At 36.9% G+C, this 22,473-nt stretch overlaps 9 protein-coding genes and 17 long non-coding RNA genes across 26 annotated transcripts; 15 read left to right on the top strand and 11 right to left on the bottom strand.

Annotated features, from left to right (window-relative positions):
* Nucleotides 1-196: 196 nt before the first annotated feature.
* SPOM_SPNCRNA.945 lies at nt 197-1,435 on the top strand. The gene has a single exon (NR_151336.1). It is a non-coding gene; the product is annotated as a non-coding RNA (long non-coding RNA).
* On the bottom strand, nt 461-961 carry SPOM_SPNCRNA.94. Its single transcript, NR_151330.1, has one exon. It is a non-coding gene; the product is annotated as a non-coding RNA (long non-coding RNA).
* A 167-nt stretch (nt 1,436-1,602) lies between the features above and the next one.
* On the top strand, nt 1,603-2,369 carry SPOM_SPNCRNA.3729. Its single transcript, NR_193092.1, has one exon. It is a non-coding gene; the product is annotated as a non-coding RNA (long non-coding RNA).
* Nucleotides 2,370-2,618: 249 nt separating this feature from the next.
* SPOM_SPNCRNA.944 lies at nt 2,619-3,755 on the top strand. The gene has a single exon (NR_151335.1). It is a non-coding gene; the product is annotated as a non-coding RNA (long non-coding RNA).
* On the bottom strand, nt 3,246-3,712 carry SPOM_SPNCRNA.93. Its single transcript, NR_151319.1, has one exon. It is a non-coding gene; the product is annotated as a non-coding RNA (long non-coding RNA).
* Nucleotides 3,756-3,823: 68 nt separating the features above from the next.
* Nucleotides 3,824-4,282, top strand: SPOM_SPNCRNA.3728. Its single transcript, NR_193091.1, has one exon. It is a non-coding gene; the product is annotated as a non-coding RNA (long non-coding RNA).
* A 75-nt stretch (nt 4,283-4,357) lies between these two features.
* Nucleotides 4,358-8,827, top strand: pma1 (P3-type proton ATPase Pma1). Its single transcript, NM_001019781.3, has one exon. The coding sequence runs from the start codon at nt 5,790-5,792 to the stop codon at nt 8,547-8,549; it is 2,760 nt and encodes a 919-aa protein (NP_594360.1). The 5' UTR covers nt 4,358-5,789; the 3' UTR covers nt 8,550-8,827.
* SPOM_SPNCRNA.92 lies at nt 4,364-4,813 on the bottom strand. Its single transcript, NR_151308.1, has one exon. It is a non-coding gene; the product is annotated as a non-coding RNA (long non-coding RNA).
* A 128-nt stretch (nt 8,828-8,955) lies between the features above and the next one.
* On the bottom strand, nt 8,956-9,686 carry SPOM_SPNCRNA.3727. Its single transcript, NR_193090.1, has one exon. It is a non-coding gene; the product is annotated as a non-coding RNA (long non-coding RNA).
* Nucleotides 9,020-11,452, top strand: SPOM_SPAC1071.09C (putative DNAJC9 family protein). The gene has a single exon (NM_001019780.3). It carries the CDS (start codon nt 9,042-9,044, stop codon nt 9,807-9,809), a length of 768 nt encoding a protein of 255 aa, NP_594359.2. The 5' UTR covers nt 9,020-9,041; the 3' UTR covers nt 9,810-11,452.
* On the bottom strand, nt 9,896-10,341 carry SPOM_SPNCRNA.3726. Its single transcript, NR_193089.1, has one exon. It is a non-coding gene; the product is annotated as a non-coding RNA (long non-coding RNA).
* Nucleotides 10,859-11,380, bottom strand: rpp203 (ribosomal protein P2). The gene is made up of 2 exons (NM_001019779.3): nt 11,016-11,380; nt 10,859-10,921 (listed from the first exon to the last, which is right to left on the bottom strand). The coding sequence occupies exons 1-2, from the start codon at nt 11,322-11,324 to the stop codon at nt 10,898-10,900; spliced, it is 333 nt and encodes a 110-aa protein (NP_594358.1). The 5' UTR covers nt 11,325-11,380; the 3' UTR covers nt 10,859-10,897.
* On the bottom strand, nt 11,442-12,024 carry SPOM_SPNCRNA.3725. The gene has a single exon (NR_193088.1). It is a non-coding gene; the product is annotated as a non-coding RNA (long non-coding RNA).
* rps1502 (40S ribosomal protein uS19) lies at nt 11,491-12,159 on the top strand. The gene has a single exon (NM_001019778.3). It carries the CDS (start codon nt 11,509-11,511, stop codon nt 11,971-11,973), a length of 465 nt encoding a protein of 154 aa, NP_594357.1. The 5' UTR covers nt 11,491-11,508; the 3' UTR covers nt 11,974-12,159.
* arp9 (SWI/SNF and RSC complex subunit Arp9) lies at nt 12,059-13,936 on the bottom strand. Its single transcript, NM_001019777.3, has one exon. The coding sequence runs from the start codon at nt 13,879-13,881 to the stop codon at nt 12,310-12,312; it is 1,572 nt and encodes a 523-aa protein (NP_594356.1). The 5' UTR covers nt 13,882-13,936; the 3' UTR covers nt 12,059-12,309.
* SPOM_SPNCRNA.3724 lies at nt 12,219-12,679 on the top strand. The gene has a single exon (NR_193087.1). It is a non-coding gene; the product is annotated as a non-coding RNA (long non-coding RNA).
* Nucleotides 12,863-13,332, top strand: SPOM_SPNCRNA.3723. The gene has a single exon (NR_193086.1). It is a non-coding gene; the product is annotated as a non-coding RNA (long non-coding RNA).
* On the top strand, nt 13,739-14,837 carry SPOM_SPNCRNA.3722. Its single transcript, NR_193085.1, has one exon. It is a non-coding gene; the product is annotated as a non-coding RNA (long non-coding RNA).
* hpm1 (ribosome methytransferase Hpm1) lies at nt 14,311-15,979 on the bottom strand. The gene has a single exon (NM_001019776.3). The coding sequence runs from the start codon at nt 15,944-15,946 to the stop codon at nt 14,927-14,929; it is 1,020 nt and encodes a 339-aa protein (NP_594355.1). The 5' UTR covers nt 15,947-15,979; the 3' UTR covers nt 14,311-14,926.
* Nucleotides 15,980-15,994: 15 nt separating this feature from the next.
* SPOM_SPNCRNA.943 lies at nt 15,995-16,729 on the top strand. Its single transcript, NR_151334.1, has one exon. It is a non-coding gene; the product is annotated as a non-coding RNA (long non-coding RNA).
* SPOM_SPNCRNA.237 lies at nt 16,074-16,765 on the bottom strand. The gene has a single exon (NR_150653.1). It is a non-coding gene; the product is annotated as a non-coding RNA (long non-coding RNA).
* Nucleotides 16,766-16,964: 199 nt separating this feature from the next.
* spc2 (signal peptidase subunit Spc2) lies at nt 16,965-17,468 on the top strand (the record flags this gene model as incomplete). Its single annotated transcript, NM_001019775.1, has 1 exon — nt 16,965-17,468. The coding sequence occupies one exon, from the start codon at nt 16,965-16,967 to the stop codon at nt 17,466-17,468; it is 504 nt and encodes a 167-aa protein (NP_594354.1).
* Nucleotides 17,469-17,733: 265 nt separating this feature from the next.
* sil1 lies at nt 17,734-19,562 on the top strand (the record flags this gene model as incomplete). Its single annotated transcript, NM_001019774.2, has 1 exon — nt 17,734-19,562. One exon carries the CDS (start codon nt 17,734-17,736, stop codon nt 18,748-18,750), a length of 1,017 nt encoding a protein of 338 aa, NP_594353.1. The 3' UTR covers nt 18,751-19,562.
* Nucleotides 18,647-22,251, bottom strand: mms19 (TFIIH regulator Mms19). The gene is made up of 5 exons (NM_001019773.3): nt 21,578-22,251; nt 21,392-21,534; nt 21,242-21,345; nt 18,905-21,196; nt 18,647-18,838 (listed from the first exon to the last, which is right to left on the bottom strand). Exons 1-5 carry the CDS (start codon nt 22,044-22,046, stop codon nt 18,790-18,792), a joined length of 3,057 nt encoding a protein of 1,018 aa, NP_594352.1. The 5' UTR covers nt 22,047-22,251; the 3' UTR covers nt 18,647-18,789.
* On the top strand, nt 19,961-20,522 carry SPOM_SPNCRNA.3721. The gene has a single exon (NR_193084.1). It is a non-coding gene; the product is annotated as a non-coding RNA (long non-coding RNA).
* SPOM_SPNCRNA.3720 lies at nt 20,677-21,991 on the top strand. The gene has a single exon (NR_193083.1). It is a non-coding gene; the product is annotated as a non-coding RNA (long non-coding RNA).
* Nucleotides 22,252-22,473: the final 222 nt, after the last annotated feature.

Raw genomic sequence — 22,473 nt, 5'->3', positions numbered from 1 at the left:
CCACTTTGTATGAACAAGTGTATCCAGCGACATTCCTGCCGTAACAGTTGAGTAGTGCACTATACCAGACAGCACTAAAAATTTGAGTCCATGTTACCTAATAAAGCAAGTGACACAAAAGTCGTGATTGTGTCCGGTATGAGTGCCTTTTATAGATAAGCCAAATTCCGAACGGGAATTCAATGGAACCGAAAGAGCTGTAGCGCAATATCGCTTAATCTCGTTAAGAAGGCAGAAGTGAAGGATTTACCTATGCTTGGGTATTAGAAGAGAATGAAAAAAATTTGAGATTTGCCTTCCATCCGGTACACTGGAGGGTTGAGAAGTGCAGTACGGTTCAGTTAAGCGATATAGAAATGAGTGTACTCCAAATCGTTATTCGAAATCAATTTTGTTTAAGGTAGATTGGATATTGGAATGCACATGGCATGGACTCAAGAAAATCCGATGGAGGGCAGTGAAACAGGCAAAAGGTTAATTAAAGGAGATATAGATATAGCTTGAGTAGTAAGAGCATGCAATTTGGAGAAGAAGAAATGAGAGAGAAAACGTATGTCAAACAGCAAAAAGGCAGTAGATGAATGAATGGATGGATGAATTACCATACAATGTTTTTACTCTGACGTTCCTTTCCGTTTAGCATGCAACCTTGCGGAGATGGAAAAAGACGAGTAGATGAAGAAGAATAAGAGGCGATGAGATTTGGTTTGATGACTTGGGAGTGTGACGAAAAGTGCGAATGCCGATTAATGGCTGGAAATTGACAAGTCAGGTGGAGGCAGAATAATGATGATGATGGATGAGGTGGTTGGGTATTGAAAACAAGGTAAGCAAGCGTAAGCCAGCGGCAATGGGGTAAAGTTGGAGAAAAATGCAAAGAATGATGTTGGAAATTGGAGTCGGGCGGGAAGAATGGGATGAGGTGGATGGATGATGGATGAGATGGAATAGGATGAGAGGAGATGGGATTACGTTGGGGGGTCAAACCTTTTTTTTTTTTTTTAATTTTTATTGTACTTTTTTTTTTTTTTGTGCAAACGTAAATGGAAAATGAGCGACGGTGTTTATGACATTGAACGCATGTATACTACGTCTTTTGTTTACATGGCAAGGGAAGAAGGAAAAGGAAAAGGAAACTAACACCAACAAAGGCAGATGGATGGCATAGCGGCAGAATGATTATTTCGTGGCCTTGATGCTGGAGCTAGCGGATGAAAGTGGATTTCCGAGCGGTCAGAAATTTTTCCCATTCCAAATAACACAGGATACGGTGGAGTGTGGAAAAAAGATAGAGAGCGAGAGTAAGTAGAGAGGGTGAAAAATAGAGGATAAGAAAGAGGGCAGCTAGAAAAGTGCTTTAATAATAAGGATGAGAAGCATATAATTAATTGGCAATTAAGTAGATTGGAAAGAAAATGTAGAGTGGAATTTTGCGCATGTTTGTAATAACGATATTATTGGAAGTAAAGAATGTATAGTATAGTATGGTATGGTATGGCTGGCTGTGATTGCGGGATGTTGTTGCTATGAGAAACAATGTGTACCATTCATTCAAAACCTTGCTTGCTTTTAAAATACGTAATAAGATTTGCAGACAAAAGTAATCTTGTGCATGGTTGATTATGGTGGTGGAAAAAAAAGGATTGAGCAAACCAAGTATCTGTCAACTTTAACTGCCGATAGAGATCGTCTATTTCGATGCCTTTCCTTGTTTAGAAAGAGGAATGAGAGATGAAAAGATGGAATGTGAAAAAGGAATTATCAATGCAGGATGAAAATGAAAAAAAATAAATAAAATAAAATAAAATAAATTGGTGAGAAATGGTTTCTGAAATAACATGTTGCATTCATAGTTATGTGGGTTGAGAGCAGGGATTGGGTGCAGCTGCTAAAGTTGGATGGATGGATGAATTTCGGTAGTGTTTTTGCCTACCCGAATGAATCACAGTGGTTTGCAAGGGCCACGGCAATGCGCGATGCACAAGGAGAGAAAACAAGGGTGCTGGGTTGTAGGTAAAGAGCAAAGTATGTTTGAAAAAGAAATGGATCGGTTCTTTGTTTACAACAACAACCGAGGAATCTATGAATGTAAGCAAAAATTGAAGTTGATGCATGGATGACGAAAGGTGACATTTACAAGAAACCTATTTTTTTTTTTTTTTAATGTGCTTAAGAAAAAAAAAGGTGCTAACGAACCGAGTGGTGGAGAGCCATAAAGAAAGGAGAGGAAAGAGAGAGAAAAAGGGAATAGAGGAAATGCATGTAAATAAAAGAAATCGAATGAAAATTTATAAAATATTAAATTGAATTTATAGAAATAATTTGAAATGATGAAAATCGTATTGAATAATAAGAGAATTGTGAACTGTTGAAACATGGGTATTAACATTTATTGTGGTTTTGATTGTAGTATTTGTAAAATATTAAAATAAATTTCATTATGAATGAAATTTATGATTTTTTTAATATTCGTTTTTATTTTATTTTATTTTATTTTACTTTATTTTTTTCTTCTTTTATTTTTTTCAGTTTTCGTTTTATTCTTCTCATTTACCCTGAATTGATTGTTTTTTTATTTTTTTTGTGTATTTCTTTTTTCACTTCTATGTTCGGTTGGGTAGCATAAAAAATATACTATTTACGAATATTTCCTTTTATTTTTACTCGGTTCCTTCATCATATTCAATATATTTTCTATTAATTTTTTAATTAATTTGAATATATTTTATTCGTTTCTTTTATTCAATTTTATTCGCTTTTAATCATTTCTTTTATTCACTTTTATTCATTTCTTTCTTACACTCACTCACCTTACTTCGGCTCCCTCTTCATCTACCGGAGCGTTCGTTTTTTTTTTTTAAATTTTAATATTTTCTTTTCTTTTCGTGCGGCCTCTCTTTTTTCTTTCGTCGGCTTCCTTGTTTACAACTCCTATTCAAATTTTATACGGCCCGCTCAAACTCACGCTCACTGTCACTAACATTCCTCACATATGCTCGGCTTTCTTTTGTGCGTTGTTGTGAAGATGTCTCTGTGAAAATTTCCTTCCTTCTTAACTAAATATTCATTTTATTACATTTTTTTTTTTCATTTCCCCTATTTTGCTTGCCTTGTTTGTTCGCTTCCATCCACCCACCCACCTGACCGACCGACCCATCCCATCCCATCCACCTATCCATCCATCCTATGTGTCCTTGTCTGCTTCTGTGTCTTCGGTTCCCTTGTTTCTTGTTTTTTCATGTCGTTTGTGTCTCCTATTTTTACACTGCTACTCGTTTTTACCTACCACCTTGTTACTAGCCAGGCCATCCGTCAGTCAACACTCACCTGCCTCTACCATCGTTCCAGATGTTCCGAACCAACCCTTCCGAGCAGGCTGGACGAAGTTCCGTTTACTGCACCGCAGCGACGCACTGTAAAGGGAGGACAGTGAAGAGGACGCAAGTGTAAAGGTTAGTCAAGGTATAGGATTAGCGAGGAGAGGATAGTAGAGAGAAGAGAGAAGAGAGGAGAGAGGAGAGAGGAGAGAGAGGAGAGCAGACAGGAACAGACAGGGAGATGGATAAAGAGGTAAACAAAAGGAGAAAGGAGTTAGAATGAGTGTTGGAAATGAGTGTTAGAAAGTGAATTTTAAAGAGTGAATCTTAGTTTAGAAGATGTTAGATGGATGTGTAAATGTTAATTGCTTAGAAAATAAATGAATAAATGAACCAATTTCTCAACTTCACTAAATGAAATACATAAAACAATCATTCCATTAATACAAAACTCTATAATATATATCCATCGCAATGTCTTTCTTTACCTATTCCTTTCCTCTTTCCTTCTCTTCCTTTCCTCTCTACCATTATACTCCTCTCCCTACTGCAACCTCTTTTCTCTTATATTCTCCCTTTTTTGAATTATTTTCGACCTCACTCTCTTCTTCTTTTTCCTCTTTAACATTATTCCTCCTCTACTACCCTCTTCTTCCTTTCCCCATCCCTCTCCGTCATCATCATCCCGTCGCCCTCCTCTTCCTCTCTCTCTCTCTCATTCGTCTCTTGCCGGTCCATCCTTGATTTCGTACGACGTGCCTGGCCCTTTCCATCTCCCGAACAAATGACATCATACGACGTCTCTTGGTTATCGGCTATCGTCGTCGTGACTTGTCTATTGACCAATCATGCTTCTTTATGACTCCCTATCACAGGATTCTAGACGGGTCTTCCATTCTTAGCGATCGAATCACAACACTGCCGACCTCCGTTTCCTCTTCGTTCCGAACGTCTCGTTTTGCCTTCTTTCCTTTTTTTTCTCCCAGCCCAAATTTTTTGTATAAGTAGGCTCGGCTTCCCACCGCTTGCAAGTTCCTTTCAAGCCCGCGTTTTTGGAATTCCTAACAAAGTTCAGTGTGCTTCTCGTTAGCTACTGTTCGATCAAAGAACTCGAAAACATAGAAGACTGTGTGTTGTTCGCTTAGTATAGTTTACATACATATCTCTTTTGTTCTTACCTTCAACATAAGAAAAAAAAATAACCTATCTTTCTTTCATCCTTTGTCGATAAAGAAGATACTTTTTCTCCCGGTACGGTAGATTGATAGATCATATTTGCTTTGCTTGTTTGATCCAGGAAAATTTATTTACCCCTTTTACCTCGTTATTTTTGGTTACTTGTTCTCTTCCGTCCTTTTCGAAAGATCTAGTCACCATCAATAATTTTACCTTTATATATATATAGATTCTTTTTATCTCATATATATATAGACATACATATACTTTTTCCCAACTCAACAAACAAATCTTTTCATTTGTCTGTCATCCCTTCCTCCCACCTTTTTCTTACCTGTTGTGGTTGTTATTGTCAAATTTCAATTCAACAATTCCCCTTCGATTGATTCTTTTTCTTTCCTTGCTTCCTACCTTTTTTGGTTTGTAACGAAAAGAAAAAATTATCTAATCCCTCCAACCTTATTGTCAATTTTATAAGTTTTCGGAGTCTTTGTTGTGTTTTTCCAAAAAACATCTTCCCTTTCATCTCCATTCCCTTTTTATATCCAACCACGATTTTTTATTAAACTCGTCGTGTTTGTGAGATCTTCCCTTTCCTTATCGGTCATCCACAAACTCTGATTGATATATTTTATTCTTTTTCTCTTATAATTTCCACACATTTTCAGCTTTGTCCTGAAATTGTCAAACGATAGTCGTTTTTTATCACTCCAAACTAGGGCTTCGTGTTTGATTACATGCTTCTCGTTTGAATTTTAATAGATCAAAGCTACTTTCATTTTTGTGTGTGCGTTTACTTGTTCTTTTTTGTTTTCTCTCCCTCTTGTGCAGATTACATTAAATAGTTTCTTATCTTTTCATTTGATAAACTATTTTTCTCACCCGTTTCTCGCACATATTCTCTTTCTTTGACCCAGACTTTCGCTTCTCGACATAATTTCAAAGCGTATTTCTTCTCTAGAACATACGTTATTTAATCTCGAAAGTGATAATTTATTTTCTGAGCCTTTTAAAGACTTTATATTTAGAAGATCCTTTTTAAATTTCTTTTGTTTTTCTTCGGCCTCGTCTCAGTATAATTTAATTCGTCTACGATCCATTCCTTCTAGACGTCTTTTATTGCTATCAATTCGGGCTTTTTTGTTTCATTTTAGATTTTTATATCAGTATTCCCCTCAATACCCCTTTTCTATTGTCGGTAATACCTACCCCATCTCGTTTATTCTTTTGAATACATTTACACTTGTTTTTCTTTAGTTTTTTCGTTATCTATCTTTCTCATTACTTTCGTTAACTATGGCTGATAACGCTGGTGAATACCATGACGCTGAAAAGCATGCTCCCGAGCAACAAGCTCCCCCTCCTCAACAACCCGCTCATGCAGCTGCTCCCGCTCAAGACGATGAGCCTGATGATGACATTGACGCTTTGATTGAGGAACTTTTCTCTGAAGATGTTCAAGAAGAACAAGAGGACAATGATGATGCCCCCGCTGCCGGTGAGGCTAAGGCTGTCCCCGAAGAGCTTCTTCAAACTGACATGAACACTGGTTTAACCATGTCTGAAGTAGAAGAGCGCCGTAAGAAGTACGGTCTCAATCAAATGAAGGAAGAACTCGAAAACCCCTTCCTCAAATTTATCATGTTTTTCGTTGGTCCTATTCAATTCGTTATGGAAATGGCTGCCGCTTTAGCTGCCGGTCTTCGTGATTGGGTCGATTTTGGTGTCATTTGCGCTCTTCTTATGCTTAACGCTGTTGTCGGTTTCGTTCAGGAATACCAAGCTGGTTCTATTGTCGACGAGTTGAAAAAATCTCTTGCTCTTAAGGCTGTTGTCATCCGTGAAGGTCAAGTTCACGAACTTGAGGCTAATGAAGTCGTTCCTGGTGATATCCTCAAATTGGATGAAGGTACCATTATTTGTGCTGATGGCCGTGTTGTTACTCCCGATGTCCATCTTCAAGTCGATCAATCTGCTATTACTGGTGAATCTCTTGCTGTTGACAAGCACTATGGTGACCCCACTTTCGCTTCTTCTGGTGTTAAGCGTGGTGAAGGTTTAATGGTTGTTACTGCTACTGGTGACTCTACTTTCGTCGGTCGTGCTGCTTCTTTGGTTAATGCCGCTGCTGGTGGTACTGGTCACTTTACCGAAGTTCTTAACGGTATTGGTACCATTCTTTTGGTTCTTGTCTTGCTCACTTTGTTCTGTATCTACACTGCTGCCTTCTATCGTTCCGTTCGTCTTGCTCGTCTTTTGGAATACACTCTTGCTATTACCATTATTGGTGTCCCTGTCGGTTTGCCCGCTGTCGTTACCACCACTATGGCTGTCGGTGCTGCTTACTTGGCTGAGAAGCAAGCTATTGTCCAAAAACTTTCTGCTATTGAATCCCTTGCTGGTGTCGAAGTTCTTTGCTCTGACAAGACTGGTACCCTTACCAAGAACAAGTTGTCTCTTGGTGAGCCCTTCACTGTCTCTGGTGTTTCCGGTGATGACTTGGTTTTGACTGCTTGTTTGGCTGCTTCCCGTAAGCGTAAGGGTTTGGATGCCATTGATAAGGCTTTCTTGAAGGCTTTGAAGAACTACCCTGGTCCCAGATCTATGCTTACCAAGTACAAAGTTATTGAATTCCAACCTTTCGATCCCGTTTCCAAGAAGGTTACTGCCTACGTTCAAGCTCCTGATGGAACCCGTATTACTTGTGTCAAGGGTGCTCCCCTTTGGGTTTTGAAGACCGTCGAGGAAGATCATCCTATCCCCGAAGACGTTTTATCTGCATACAAGGACAAGGTCGGTGATTTGGCTTCTCGTGGTTATCGTTCTTTGGGTGTTGCTCGTAAGATTGAGGGTCAACATTGGGAAATTATGGGTATTATGCCTTGTTCCGATCCTCCTCGTCATGATACTGCTCGTACTATTTCTGAAGCCAAGCGTTTGGGTCTCCGCGTTAAAATGCTTACTGGTGATGCCGTCGATATTGCTAAGGAAACTGCTCGTCAGTTGGGTATGGGTACTAACATTTACAATGCTGAACGTCTTGGTCTTACTGGTGGTGGTAACATGCCCGGTTCTGAGGTTTATGACTTCGTCGAAGCTGCTGATGGTTTCGGTGAGGTGTTCCCCCAACACAAGTATGCTGTCGTCGATATTCTTCAACAACGTGGTTATTTGGTCGCTATGACTGGTGACGGTGTCAATGACGCTCCTTCATTGAAGAAGGCTGATACTGGTATTGCTGTCGAGGGTGCAACTGATGCTGCCCGTTCTGCCGCTGATATTGTTTTCTTGGCTCCTGGTCTTTCTGCTATTATTGATGCCCTTAAAACATCTCGTCAAATTTTCCATCGTATGTACTCATATGTCGTTTACCGTATCGCTCTTTCTCTTCACTTGGAAATTTTCTTGGGTCTCTGGCTTATCATTCGTAACCAATTGTTGAACTTGGAATTGGTTGTTTTCATTGCCATTTTCGCTGATGTTGCTACTTTGGCTATTGCTTACGATAACGCTCCTTACTCTATGAAACCCGTCAAGTGGAACCTTCCTCGTCTGTGGGGTCTTTCCACCGTCATTGGTATTGTTTTGGCTATCGGTACCTGGATTACCAACACTACTATGATTGCTCAAGGTCAAAACCGTGGTATCGTTCAAAACTTCGGTGTTCAAGATGAAGTTCTTTTCCTCGAAATCTCTCTTACTGAGAATTGGTTGATTTTCGTTACTCGTTGCAACGGTCCCTTCTGGTCTTCTATTCCATCTTGGCAATTGTCTGGTGCTGTGTTGGCCGTCGATATTCTTGCTACTATGTTCTGTATCTTCGGTTGGTTCAAGGGTGGTCATCAAACTTCTATTGTTGCCGTTCTCCGTATCTGGATGTACTCCTTCGGTATTTTCTGTATCATGGCCGGAACTTACTATATCTTGTCTGAATCTGCTGGATTCGACCGTATGATGAACGGTAAGCCCAAGGAATCTAGAAACCAGCGTTCTATTGAGGACCTTGTTGTCGCTTTGCAACGTACTTCTACTCGCCATGAGAAGGGTGATGCTTAATTGTTGACATTGCGGCATAATTAATGTTTTTTATTAAACGTTTTATTTCATCCCTTAATATACATAGAAAGTTTACCTTAATTTTTGAATACACGAGTTTCCTGCCGGCTTGTCTTTTGGACTGATTTTTATAGTGTCTGAAAATATTGAATAGTCATTTGAGTAAAAGTTGTTTCTTTTGAATTTTTGCTTCTTTTTGCGTTTCATTAAATAGTGTATATACATATATATCTTATATATACATTTAGTAAAAATATTTTTATTTTGTGGTACCAATTTGGTAAGTCTTGTAATATTTTGTAAACTGTTTCAATTTCTTTTCTTCACCGTTTGTATGTATATGTCTTAAGCGTTTTCTGTAAATTTAGAAAATTCGTTTTTATTAAGCATATTCTAGTATAAAACGTTCGAATGGCTGGTTTACTCAATCTATGCTATATTAAAGATGAATGTCAGTTTTCCCTTCTTCCATTAACCTATAGTTTCATAAAAATGGACATCGATCCTTATAGCGTTTTGGGTGTAGAAAAAGATGCATCAGACGAACTAATTCGACGAGCTTACCGAAAGAAGGCACTTCAGCATCATCCTGATCGAATACACGATGAGGAAAAGAAAGTAGAAGCAAGGATTGAATTTGATAAAGTTGCAATTGCTTATGGTGTACTAAGTGATAAAAAAAGAAGGAAACATTACGATAAAACAGGACAATTACGTGAAACCGATGCTGATATTGATTTCGACTGGAAAGAGTGGCTTGACGAATTATACCAAGGTGTTGTTTCCGGTGAGACACTTAACGAATTCAAAGCATCCTATCAATATTCTGAAGAGGAAAAATGTGATGTTTTGAAAGCTTATGAAAAAGGAAAAGGATCTATGGATGTAATTCTTGAAGAAGTTATGTGCTGTGAAATTTCTGATGAGGACCGTTTTCGGCAAGTTATAAACAATGCTATTAAGGATGGGAAAATTTCAAAGTACAAGAGATTTGCTCCCAACGAAAAAAAACGTAAACGGAGAGCCAAGGCTGCAGAACGCGAAGCTCAGGAAGCGGAGGAATTGTCTATGGAACTTGGTTTAGACGAGAATTTGAAGAAGCGGAGAAAAGCTGGTGCAAGTGATGAAGAAGCTTTGAGTGCGCTCATTCGATCGCGACAGAAAAGTAGGATGTATAATCTGATTTCGAATCTGGAAAGCAAATACTCAAAATCGTCCACCAAGCCGAAGAAATCAAAAAAATCACGATCCAAGGAATAATTGCTTAGGAAATAGTTACATGTCTTAATTGTTTAAAAAATTTTTTTATTAGAAGTTATCGTGAGCTACGAGTATGACATTTTTTATTTTTTGAGGTAATTTATTCCGCATTTCTGGGTCGACGAATTGTCTGATACTATTGAATTAAATACATTGCTACTATTCCATAGCTATGATAGTGAAACCTATGTATTGTTATTAGTCATTCACTGAGAGCGACAATTATTACTCATGTATTCTTAGGGTGGAAATTTGATGTTACATATAGGCAGCTCGACTATCAGTATTTTCATTCTTTTTCCAAACAAGGCCATATTTTATGATGACTTGATGCCGGCGTTTCCTTGACCTCGAAAAAATGAATGGGGCAACTTTACGACTGTATGTCCCAAGGTTGACATGTAATAAAGGATGTACTGCCAAAATTTGAATGAAATATGAAATCCGATGAACTTCATTTCTATATTGAAATTGGGCATTTATCATTTTGATTCCGCTTGGTCCCGTGGGGGGGGGGTTTTATTTTTTTTAAAAAAGTTGTATATAGATAAATCAATGATTTCTTTTCTCAAAAACATGGATAAGCTGCTAATCCATAATGGTTTGCTATTCAATAACTCACCGACAGCATGTTAAATGAAACACACAACTTCAGGAAGCATAAACAATTCGTTAAAAAAGTTCGGATGCATAGAAATTACCCTCTAATTAACATTAGATCATCAATTGAATAATTATGAATTGTGCTACTGTAGTTTCGATGCTTTTAAAGGCCATTTCGTCTGAAATCACTGACACGTATATACCCTCTAATCAAATGCATTTCACTATAATTGATCTATCTCGTCAGTGTTTTGTTTCTTATAACCATGAAATAATACTAAAATACCAACTGTTTCCAATGAGCTGACTGAAATACATTACTTTCGAGCTTCGAAGATCTACAATTAAAGGGAGTCCAAATTTTAATCAACGTGCTTTATCTAATAAATCGATACATTTCCCAACTACGTTGATACCAGACCAAGACACTAAAGTACAAGAAGTCGTTTTTATGAACAGTACAAAGAGTTGAAATTTTATTTCTTTTAATCGAACAAGCCGAATCCCATCTACACATGATTGGTTAGTAAAGCAAATTACACAAAATGAGAAACAACATGGCATACGCCTAAGTTTAAAAAGTAGCTCTAACAATTCACATACATCTTCGTCAGATTCTTCTTCTTCCTTGGCTTCTTCCTTAGCAGCCTCTTCAGCAGCAGGGGCAGCACCACCAGCGGCGGCAGGAGCAGCAGCAGCAGCAGCACCGCCAGAGGGAACAGTGGCGAGCTTCTCGTTACCAGCAGCAATGAGCTCGTCGATGTCCTTGCCATCAAGCTCCTTGATCAAAGCTTCAACACGCTCAGACTCACTTTCGATACCGACAGTAGACAAAACTGATTCAATGTCGGAGGCAGAAGGGGAGTTCTTTCCACCAACGGTCAAGAGAAGATAAGCAGCCAAATACTTCATTTTTCTTTTTTATATGTATATTAAGGAAATGCGGACGGCGTGCGTTCGTTTATTGCAAACTGCTACTACTTTTACTAGGCTGTTTTGCGTACACGTGACTGTTTTTTTGTTTACGAAAAAGACAGTCACAACGTTTCAAGAGAACAACGAAATTGGTTTAGCATTCAATACCTTGATTAACACCATGGCAGAGGAAAATCACGACGAGGCCGTTCGTGTCGCTGAACTTAGGAAGAAGAGAACCTTCCGTACCTTCGCCTATCGTGGCGTCGAGCTTGAACAACTTTTGGACCTCTCTGCTGAGCAGTTGGTTGACTTGTTCCATGCTCGTGCTCGTCGTCGTATGCTCCGTGGCCTTGGACCTAATGCTTCTCGTTTTATCAGAAAGCTTCGTAAGGCCAAGTCTGAGGCTCCTCTCAATGAGAAGCCTGCAACCGTCAAGACTCACTTGCGTAACATGATCATCCTTCCCGAGATGGTTGGTTCTGTTGTTGGTATCTACAACGGTAAGCTCTTCAACCAGGTCGAAATTCGCCCTGAAATGATCGGCCACTACTTGGGTGAGTTTTCCATTACCTACAAACCTACCAAGCACGGTCGCCCTGGTATCGGTGCTACTCACAGCTCTCGTTTCATTCCTTTGAAGTAGGTCTGTTCAAGAAATCATTCCGTCGTATATGTATATCCAGTTTATATATATATGTTAAGGAAACCTTCACAGGAATAAAATAAAAGGTATCTTTACGAAACTTGTATTATGTTATTTTAGTAACTTGTATTTGAAATTGTAATCTAATATTTCTCACTGTACAATGCAAAAAAACATGCTTCCGTCTATGAGTATTGAATATTTAATAAAAAAAAGAAAGGTAGTTTGATTAAATTATATAAAGGAATAATCGTAAAAGTACCTTTCGCACGAGTCAATTGATTTCTTAAAATACCGTGACAGGCAATTAAACTTTTATGTGATGAACGAGAGTAATTATTGCTTTGTATGAATCGCTGTGGGTCCATGTTGGGCATATTCCTCAAGTGTAACATAATGGGAAGATACAGATTCATTAAACGAGGTTTTTGCGACAATACTTCCACCCAAGAATGCAAGCTCCTCAAACATTGCATTAGTACCCGCGTCAGGTTTCCAGGATGGGAAATAGTCTGGCAATATTTTGCAAGGATTAATCAATGCAGGGTAGGGAGTGGGTGGCATCGTAGTCATACCAAGGATAGAGTCGGTACCTTGAGCGGCATAATAAGGCTCCAAACTTCCTGACAACTGATACTTAAATTGAAGCTGCTGTATTAAACATTCCCGAAAACCACGAATACGTGATCCACAACCTAATACTATAATATTTTCCCATAGATCATTCCTTCTTTTGTAGTTGGCAGCATAATTTTTAATGGTTATATAAATAGCTTCTGGTAAACTTACGGTTTCATTAGACGGCCGGTGAAAAATTGGTTCACAAATTTTGAACCTTTCACGGCCAACGATGCAATCGCCAAGCGGTTCAATTGCAATGGTTTGAAATTCGACATCCGTGTTATCAGGCTTTTCATCCTTCTCCGATTCACCATTCTTTTCTCGTTCTTTTTGTGCAAGATAGGCTCTGGTCTGCCCACTAGCTATAATTTTACCAATATCTTCAGCTGGATCTTCTTCTTCAACGTTATTAGTTGAAGTCAAGGCTTTGACGGGATCTTTCGCGGTATCTTGCTCATCGCGAACTACTTGAGCAATTTCACTGCATTTTACCTGCTCCGCAAAGAGCTCTGTAATGTCCTCTTTACTCACATACTGTCCAGAGCTCTTCAATGTTGGTAGTGACTCTCTAAGTAAGTTTTGCAAATGTTGGGTCATATATCTACCACCCAAAGGCAGCTGCTGCGTAGCAGTAAATATAATTTGCCCATCCAAAATTGGTGTAATGTCTGTTTTCTCATAACCAATATCAATCACAAGTCCATGTAAAATTCCAATAGCGTATAGACCCATCAAAGGTTCGTATGCAATTGTAAAGCCAGGTACTTGACATTCTTCAAAAAAAAATTGCGTAGCTAATTCTCGGTCATATAGGGACCAATACGTAGGGATAACTAGACAAACTGGGTATCGAAAGGTCGTATCATTGGGATCTTTCAACAATAAAGAGTAAAGATGCTTCCAAAAAGCCTTCAAAGCTTCCCAGTCTACAACCCTTCCTCGTTGGATAGGTTGTATTTCATTAGGTAAAGGAGTAAAATCATCCACCTTACATTCTGAATGAAACGAAGACCCCATATTCTTTTCCTCAGTAACATTCGAATTCGAAGGTTGTTCTGAAGTACTTTCAGACGTCTCTACTTTTGTTTCATCAGTTTTAACATTGGGATCTTCCATATTTATATCTTCTTTATTAGTAAATACATATTCTCCATTGTCATTTTTTCCAACACGTGTTCTAACGCGAATTGTCGGTGGCTCAAGAGATTCTGCCAGACCAAAGGTTGCCCGATGATATAAAGATCCTGTCTGTATCACAATTATATGATCATCCCTGAAAGAAGGCATCGTTTTCCCAAACCGATTGCTTTGGTTGTGCTATGGATGAATTGTGGTTTACGATACAAGTCATACTACTCACTAATCTGCATGTAAAGGTTGTTGAAATGTAAGTGATGGATACCTTTTCTATATTATGCTGAGAATATTATCTAAAGGAAATGATTTTAAAAGCTCAATTAAATTGACTGCACAAATTTTTGGAATTTGGTGAAGAAGGATAAGTTCGGAAGTTGCCCAGTGGTAATAGGACCAAGATAATTAATACGATGAAAGCAAAGAGAGAATAGCGGAAAGGACGCTGTATCAGACCCTACTTAGACCAAATATAGAAAGGGTAACACCCTTTCTATCAATCAGTACTAAAATATTTAAGGACAAACGGCTTTTTAAACTGGAAGGACAAAAGTCTTTGACATTATAATACATATATATATATATATATATATATATATATATATATACATACATACACAAGATGGTAGAAAGTCAATATTCCGCCATTAGAAATGAATATACAAAACTGCTGTAAAATGTACTGTGAATTTGGTAAGCGAGACTAGCCCTTTAGATTCCTCCTATCTATTTCAGATTAAAGCAAAAAGGAATATTTAATTCTTCATTTTAAAGGGATCAAAAGAAGTATTAAGAAAATGAATTAATACCGGAGTCTAAGATCGTTAGAGGTCCAATTTCTTTATTTTAGTTTTTTTACAGGTAGGAGGAAACAAAAGAAATAGAGCAATAAATATTGAGATTCAGGATTGCTGCCAATCAAAAAAGATAAAGGGAAAAATGAAATATGAAGAAAATAAGCAAGCGTCATAATAGTTTTAGGGATTCAAAATTGAAAAAGTCGGCGCTAGAAAAAGTGGTATTTTCATTTCCCCATTATTAAAAAAAAAAGACATCAACCGGGCAAGAGAACTTGTAAAAAAAAGTTATGTAATGTGGATATGTATAAAAGGTACAACATCATCTTTAAATAACATATGTTTTGTTTATCTTCTAAATTCGTTTCTGCTTTGAGTCTTTACCCTATAATTAAGAAATGTTATAAACTTCCGGGTAAGGGCGATTGAGGAGAGGAATCAATATTAGAAGGAGGAAACTCCTTTTCCCAATACACAATGGATCTCCCGACATTTTGAGTAGATGTCTTAATTGCTTTAAGAGAATTAGGGTCATCAACAAGTTTCTGCAGTCTCGAATTAAATTCCAAGATACTACCCCCGACTCCAAAATACAAATCCTTACCAGCAACTAATGCGAGATTTTTGGTATTTTTGAGAAGCATGTAAAGAAAGTTTTCGAGTGACGGAAGGGAATAAATGGTTTCAGAAGCTAAAACAAGAGAAAAGTAGTGATCTCCGTAGGTACGTTGGATTAACAATTGCATCTCTTCGCTCCAACAACCGCACAAGAATTCACAATAGATATTGGTACGAGCAAGATCATCACTAAATTCTTGTAGTAAACTAGGGGATACATCGATGGTACCATGCTTTTCTGAAGAATCATGTTCTTGAGTACAAAAGTACCAGTTTAGCAAAAGGTTAGGTAAAGTAACGTAACGAAGAACATCAACATTGAAATCTTGGAAAACCAAAGTACAAGGGATACGATGCTTGTAAAATTCCTGAAAACAGCTCAAAATAGGAATTGCACTTCCACAACCCAACTCCAAGACCGTCGTCAAGTTGTTTTTTACAACATCTATCTTCTTGATTTCATTAGCAAGGTCCAGGCTACATTCCCAAGTTTTGTAACCACCCTCGTAAACGTTAGGAACAAGATCATTACAACCATCTAAAACTTTGAGTTTATCGTCGCTTTCTATGGAATCATCTTGTTCCATCAATTGCATTTTCACATCCCATAATTCCCTTTGTACAAACGTATGTCCTAACCCAGAAACACGAGCGTATGATAACTTTTCTGGAATATACTTCAACATATGTCCCAGAGAATCCGATTCTATAGCAACGCTCGGTAACGAATCCGCACCGACATCTTGGCCGTTTAAATTGTTTGGTTCATCGTAAAAGCCAAACGAAAACCCATTAGCTTGCATATTTGCAAGTTGATTGATTTCGCAACCTGTCTTGGCTTTAGTAGAAATTGTATGTCTTGATCCTAGTGTAGGATTTTTGCGTACAGCGGTACGACTCGTTCATGTAGACAAAATAGCAAAACCAATGTGAAGAGTAAAGAAAGAGTAATTACAATGAATTAAGGTTAAAAGTTTATTGAATGGTTAATTAATCATTACTCGTGGATAGAGAGAAAAGTTCCATTTTCAAATTCGTTCATACATTTTATTTGTAAAAAAGGCGAATTTCAGAAATTGGATTTAGGATTGGAGCCCTCGCAAGTGGCTCTGTCTTGCCTAAAAAACATTTGTATCAAACGAAATCAATATGCTTTGTAGTTTTTGCAATCTAGCTTTTCCTATAGAAAATAGCAATTGCTTGTTAAACGGTTTGTACCGGGTTCCTTATCTTCATTTGCATAATAACTTACAATTAGCGAGTGAAAATTGAATAAATAAAAGCGAGGAATATGTTCATCGAGGGATATCACTATTGGAACAAACAGGTTTTGCGAAAGGAAATATCAATATTGTACTCCTCTATTTTTTTACTAAACGCCAAGTACTGCTACATTCAAACAACATTTTCCATTTCATAATCCTTTTCAACAGTCATTGCGATTGCAATTCTGATATTATTATCGAGACAAGGAAATGAGCATGATATTTTGTACCAAATTAATTTGTTATGAAACCCTTCCGCCAATTTCTATTGAGAATCCATATATATTTTTTATTTGGCTATTATTTCAAATTTATGGCTCGTTGTATTTGAAAGAGCATGATAGTATTATAAAGTACTTAGTAATCGACTGTTTTGCTTTCGTTCCAGTAGCGGAGTTCATGTTTTTGCTCTCAGGCATTTATATTAAATATTAAAACATCTTTTAGGTTACTTAATTTTAAAAAATCATCATGCCATCGTATCAACGAAACCGCATATCTGATCATCAGTAACTACAGCCTTGCTTCCTCTACCATAATTAAGCTAATAGTAAAAATGCCAAAATATAACGTTTCAGATTTCAAATCTAAATTTGATAAAGAATTAACAAACCATTTTAACAAAAATGGTTATAAGCAATCCTTTGTATTTGAAGATATTCGTTTGCTGATCGCAATAGCTTGCATTATACCCGCCGGCCTCGCATTTGGCATTGAGTATGTTTATGGTTTTGGTGTTTTAAAATCTTACTTAAAGTATCTTTTACCTTTATATTTCCTAGCTTCCTGCTTGCTCACATTTTGGTCTTCTGTAGTCAAGGGTAGTACTGTTTATGTTGCTACGAAAAAAGAAAGACACATCAAAATTTCTGCGGATACCTTTTTACCTTTGAAAAATAAGCCTCTAATCACTACTAAATTTACCGTACTCAAAAACAGAAATGCTGTTCAACTTGAATGGTCGGTTCCTGTTGCTCACATTTTTGAAGAAGATGGCCAAATATCAAGTGCAACTTTTGAGGCGGAAATTTCAAAGTACTTGTCTCAAATTGAAAACTGATTGAGCTCAATTTTTTTAATCAATTCTCAATTTGAGTTGTTGCCAAAAAGCGAAATACTCAATTACTACATTTTCGTTAGAAGGCTTCCATGCCTGCCACAACGTCCGTATCGTATTCTTATTTTTTAACATGAATTTTATTGCTACGTTTTCCATTTACCAGCGGCAATTGCCTAATCATGCTATGGATTTTTTTTTCTTGAAATCTATCCTACCATAAACCACTCTCTAACAGGAGTGAAAAAATTGGAGATTAATCGGTTCAATGTTTTCGATTCTGGGAAACTCGTCTAAAAAGAAAAGAAATACTCAAATTTACAGAATTTTTTTTACTTTAACATTCTCTTTGTCGAATCTATTTCTTGCAATATGTTACCTTTTTTTGAATGTGAGGACTGTAAGCTCAGATTCATCTGTTTCACTTTACGATAGACAGTTGTTCGATCAGTCATCTTCTGTAATTTTAAATCCTGATACTTCAGACCCAAGCATTGTGTTGTCGTCTTTAGAAACAATGCGTGATTTGGCTCATGATATAAAATTTGGTCAGGATGTACTTGAACAGCCTCTGTGCGATCAACTTTTTGTTTTGATGGATGGGAAAGACTATCCAAATACGATTCGTTCAATGTCGTCTGTTGTTTTGGCATCAGCGCTTAGCAATAATTTCATAGCTCAGAAAAAGGCTTTAGAAATGAATATTATGCCAAAAATTGTGAACACTTTACGGCAGGAAAACCACCCAGTTACATTACTGAAGAAACTTTTCCTATTAAGTAAATCTGTCCAATCTTTTCCTTTATCTGAGGCTTTCATTAGTAAAGATTTAGGATCGGCTATTCTTCTTCAGTTGTATGATTTTTGGTCGAGAAACAGCCATATTGATATTCCTTCTGCTTTTCAGGAGAAACTGCTAAGTAGGTTGTCCATCATCTTTGAAAATATTGCTCGTTCGTTGGAAAATGTCAATTTTAGCAAAGCTTCTAAAGTTATCCCAATAGAGTGGGTATTTTCGACTTGGTGTAGCATCTTTCAAAAGTACTTGATGAATAATTGGCATTTACGCTCAATTTCAACGCTCGAGGTTCTACTTAACACCGTATCAACAATTCAAAGTGTTAGTGAGAGTTGTCCCGAAGTTAACTTTTATGAATGGTTAAACGATAAAAATTTGGCGTACAAAAATAAATTAATTTATCAAGATCCAGATCTTGCTACTGAATTTAATTTAATTATAAAAGAAGCTTTATCTCTTCCTTGGCCTAAAAAATACAATATTTAACGTTTTTATTTTTCAAAAATGACTTATCAAAATCTCTCTTTATATATACCACTTATGACGAGTTCGACTTGCTTCAGTCCTTACAACCCTATATTATTCATTAGCATTTTGTAGTTAACAGTTATTCTTTTCACTAAAAATGAATGGTTCTTACCTTTTAGGATCATCCAAGCATGGTATGAGTCCACGAATTACTTTATCTCTAAATAGTTGTAAATTCGTGGTAGGAGTAAACTCTGGCAGACTTCCAAGACACTTAAGGGCTAAAAGACGAACAACAGTTGGATTATTCATATCCTTAGGGATTGCCAAAAGCGAAGGAATTAAAGTATCAAGATATTCCGTCAATAATGAAGTCAATTCTTTAACCGAAGTATGTATAACGTTCAACGTCGAAAGTTTAACACTAATATCAGACAGTGAAAGACATTGAAGTAGAAGTGGAAGGATAGATGGCATATCTGGAATTACAATTTCTTTTGGCACATTTCCTATCACATTAGAAAGAAGCATTAAATACAAAGACTTTTCTCCTCCAGTAGCAGTTGAAATGTGTTCTAAAATCTTAGGACTAACACTAGCGTAAAAACGTTGTTTGTATAACAGCTTTTCGACATATGAATTCTCCTTGGACAACGCAGGATCGTCTTTGATAATTATTGAAAGTGCCTTGACCGAAGAATCTCCGACATTTTGTAAATTCAAAGTATCCAATAATTTAAAAGCCAAAGGAATGCCCTCGCTATGCTTTCTAGAGACCAAAGCTTTGTCAACCCACGCCAGCACATCGAGTGCAGCTTCAGATTCCTTTGGAGTTCCAGTATAAACTTTATCCCACAAAGACGTGACTCCCTTCGAAGATATAAAACTTGATATATCTTCGTCTTTTTCACATTTGTTAATAAGCGAGGATATGAGACGTAAAGCGCTAATTTTAACGCCAGGACTTTCCGTAACAAAAACAACATTTATGAGTAAATTCAACAACTCAATATTCAACTTTTCGATAAAATGTAATTTTTTACTCAATCCATTAAGACCACCCTGTAATAATACCACTAAATTTAAAAATTTCTGATCACTTAAAGATGCTGCAAGCGTAAATCTTTCTGCAGCTTTTTCACAACCTTCAGTTTCAATTAAGTCGGAATTGGAATTCTCCATATATAATTTCCATAATTGACCAACAAACTTTTCTTGAAATTCAAAATGGTTTACTCTCACTATCTCATTTATTGTCTGTGATACATAAATAAGGCATCTCACATTCATTGACTCGCAATTAGCGAAACAAAGGGTAAAAAGTTGCTTCAGTAGTTCTTCAAAAAAGAATGGAATCTCTTGTTCATTTCGATCATTTCTTTCCTTAAAGGCAACGGATAAACTTTGAACAATTGATTCGACAAGATCAACACTCATTTCCTTGGATTTAAATTGATCTTTCAACATCTCAACAAGTCTGATGACAAGGGCCTTAAACAAACTCCTTTCTTCAGATATTGAGACTAGTACCGATAAATATTGCTTAAAAGTTTCTTCAGAAGATGACTTAGCAGTAACATCATCAGTTAATTTTGAAAATGCGAAAGGAAATGAAGTCAAAAGTAAAAAGTCGGGCTTTAGTAACCCTAAATCCTTCAAACATTCTGTTGCCTTTTTCTTAATAGGATCGGAAAAGTCAAATGCTATGTCATCCAAAAATTGAAGTACCATGGTTAATTCACTCTCTGTTAGGAAGTTCTTGATCGAAGCCATTAAAAAAATAACCTTTAAAGCCAACATGCGTATTTCAGTTTCATCTTTGGCTGTTCCCATCAAGGAGCCTGATACAAAACTAAGTTGCTTGTCTTTGTAAACAAGTAGCGGGTTGTCAATATCAGCCTGGTTTTTGCTTCTCCACTTTCCGTATAAAAGTACCAAACATTTATAGACGTATTCCAAAAAAACTAGCATCCCTTTTTGTTTCTCCAATGGTTCATTTACCATTGGTAGATCGAGAACACTGGGTAAAAAATTGCATGAACAATAATTGAATGTTTCCACAGAGATAGAAGCCAAGGAAGCAAATACAGCTGCACAAGATCCGCAAGATTTAACATTAACATCTTCGAGTAAACGCTGTGATAATTGGATCAAAATCATATCCACAAACTCTGTGAACGAAGATGAAAACCCTTCCTCTTTATAAAATTTACTAGCTAAAGTATTGAGTGCACCAAGCGCCAAATTTTGAAGTTCAGCATCTGTCGAATTTAGTATTTCTTGCTTAATAGATTCCCAAAAGTCTTTAGCAGACCATAAATAAGCACCCACGCGCCAAGTTTTGCAAGCTTCTATATAAATGTTTAATGCATCGATTTTTATGCGAACAGTTGAAGCCTTCAGCCTTTCAAATAAAGCAGGAAGAAGTAATTTTGAAAACGCGTCGTTAGCAACCAAGGTTTCTCTACAAAGGACGGTTAGCAATAGTTCACATGTCATGATGCCTTACCGGAGAGCTATTTTAAGATCGTCGCTAGTAATAGCCAAATTGGTGGCATCAGGCGGAGCACGGAAAGTGATCGGGAAATAACAATAAGTGATATCAAAGAATTGCTACATGTAAGTAATTTCATTAGGCGATTAACAATGAGATCCATACCTGTTCAAATCCGTCAATGGGGAATGTAGAAAGTATTTTTTTAAGCATAGAAAAGACCAGCATAAGATTACGAGGGTCTTTCTCACCAGCAAAAGTTGAACAAATTCCAGAGAAGAAAGCATCGCGAGTTTGTGAAGAGATGACTGAGAACTAAGTTAATTGATGACTCTCCAAAAAGATCCTTACAGAAAAGATAATTATCTATAATGGTTTCAAATACTTTTAAAATGTTTAAACGAGTTGCTTGAGCATATTTTGGCATGTCAGTGGAACTGAAGAGAGCCTTACAAACATCCACAATCTTTTGAGCAGGGAAGTTTTGCATGTTTAGAAGAGCTCCAATACCTAACGCATTCTCCTTCATTGTAACTTCATCATCCAAACGACTCAAGTAAAACTGAAGAAGTACAGATACATGTTTCGCAGGAAGTCTATCTTTAGGAAGCTCACCTAAAGTTTGTGACAGTAATAAAACTGCTTTTGCTCTAACAGAGATATTGTTGTCAGTTAAATACTCTCCAATTGAAGTAACCAAATCGACAATCCCCATTCTGTCAGTGACAATTTCTTCGACAATTCGATCTACAACGTCGTTTGCCTCATCCTGACTTCTATCAATAGAAAATAAATATAAAGCCACTAAATTCGAGCTCATCTTCCTCAAATTTAATATGTACTATTATGCTAACAATTTTCTATACAATAAACACTATAAGAAAAAACAGAATTTCAAAAATTGAGAAGCAGAGATTAGAAACCTTGTCCTCTTTTTCGAAGCTGACTTTCTTCTAGCTAGTAGGTAGACGGCACTCTTCCTCAGTAGATCGTTGAAACGTCTCTCAGAAAATGTGGTTAACAATGGCAAATTGCAAAATGTCATTTGCTATGTATGCTTTCTTTACCGAAGCGAAGTTAAACTAATTAAAGTATTTAGATAATCTGATAAGAATTTGTGTAAATTAAATTGCTTAAATCCATGAATTAAAGAAATTAGAAGAAAGATCGGATATTATTTTCTTTTTTTAAAAATTTGTTTCTTTTTAGCAAATCTCTACTTCAAGATTTTACAATCATACACAAAA

The sequence above is a fragment of the Schizosaccharomyces pombe genome, assembly GCF_000002945.2.
Source record: "Schizosaccharomyces pombe strain 972h- genome assembly, chromosome: I".
Classification (NCBI taxonomy): Eukaryota; Fungi; Ascomycota; class Schizosaccharomycetes; order Schizosaccharomycetales; family Schizosaccharomycetaceae; genus Schizosaccharomyces; species Schizosaccharomyces pombe.
The sequence above is the reverse complement of the archived record's forward strand: the minus strand, read 5'-3'. Positions and strand labels throughout refer to the sequence as shown.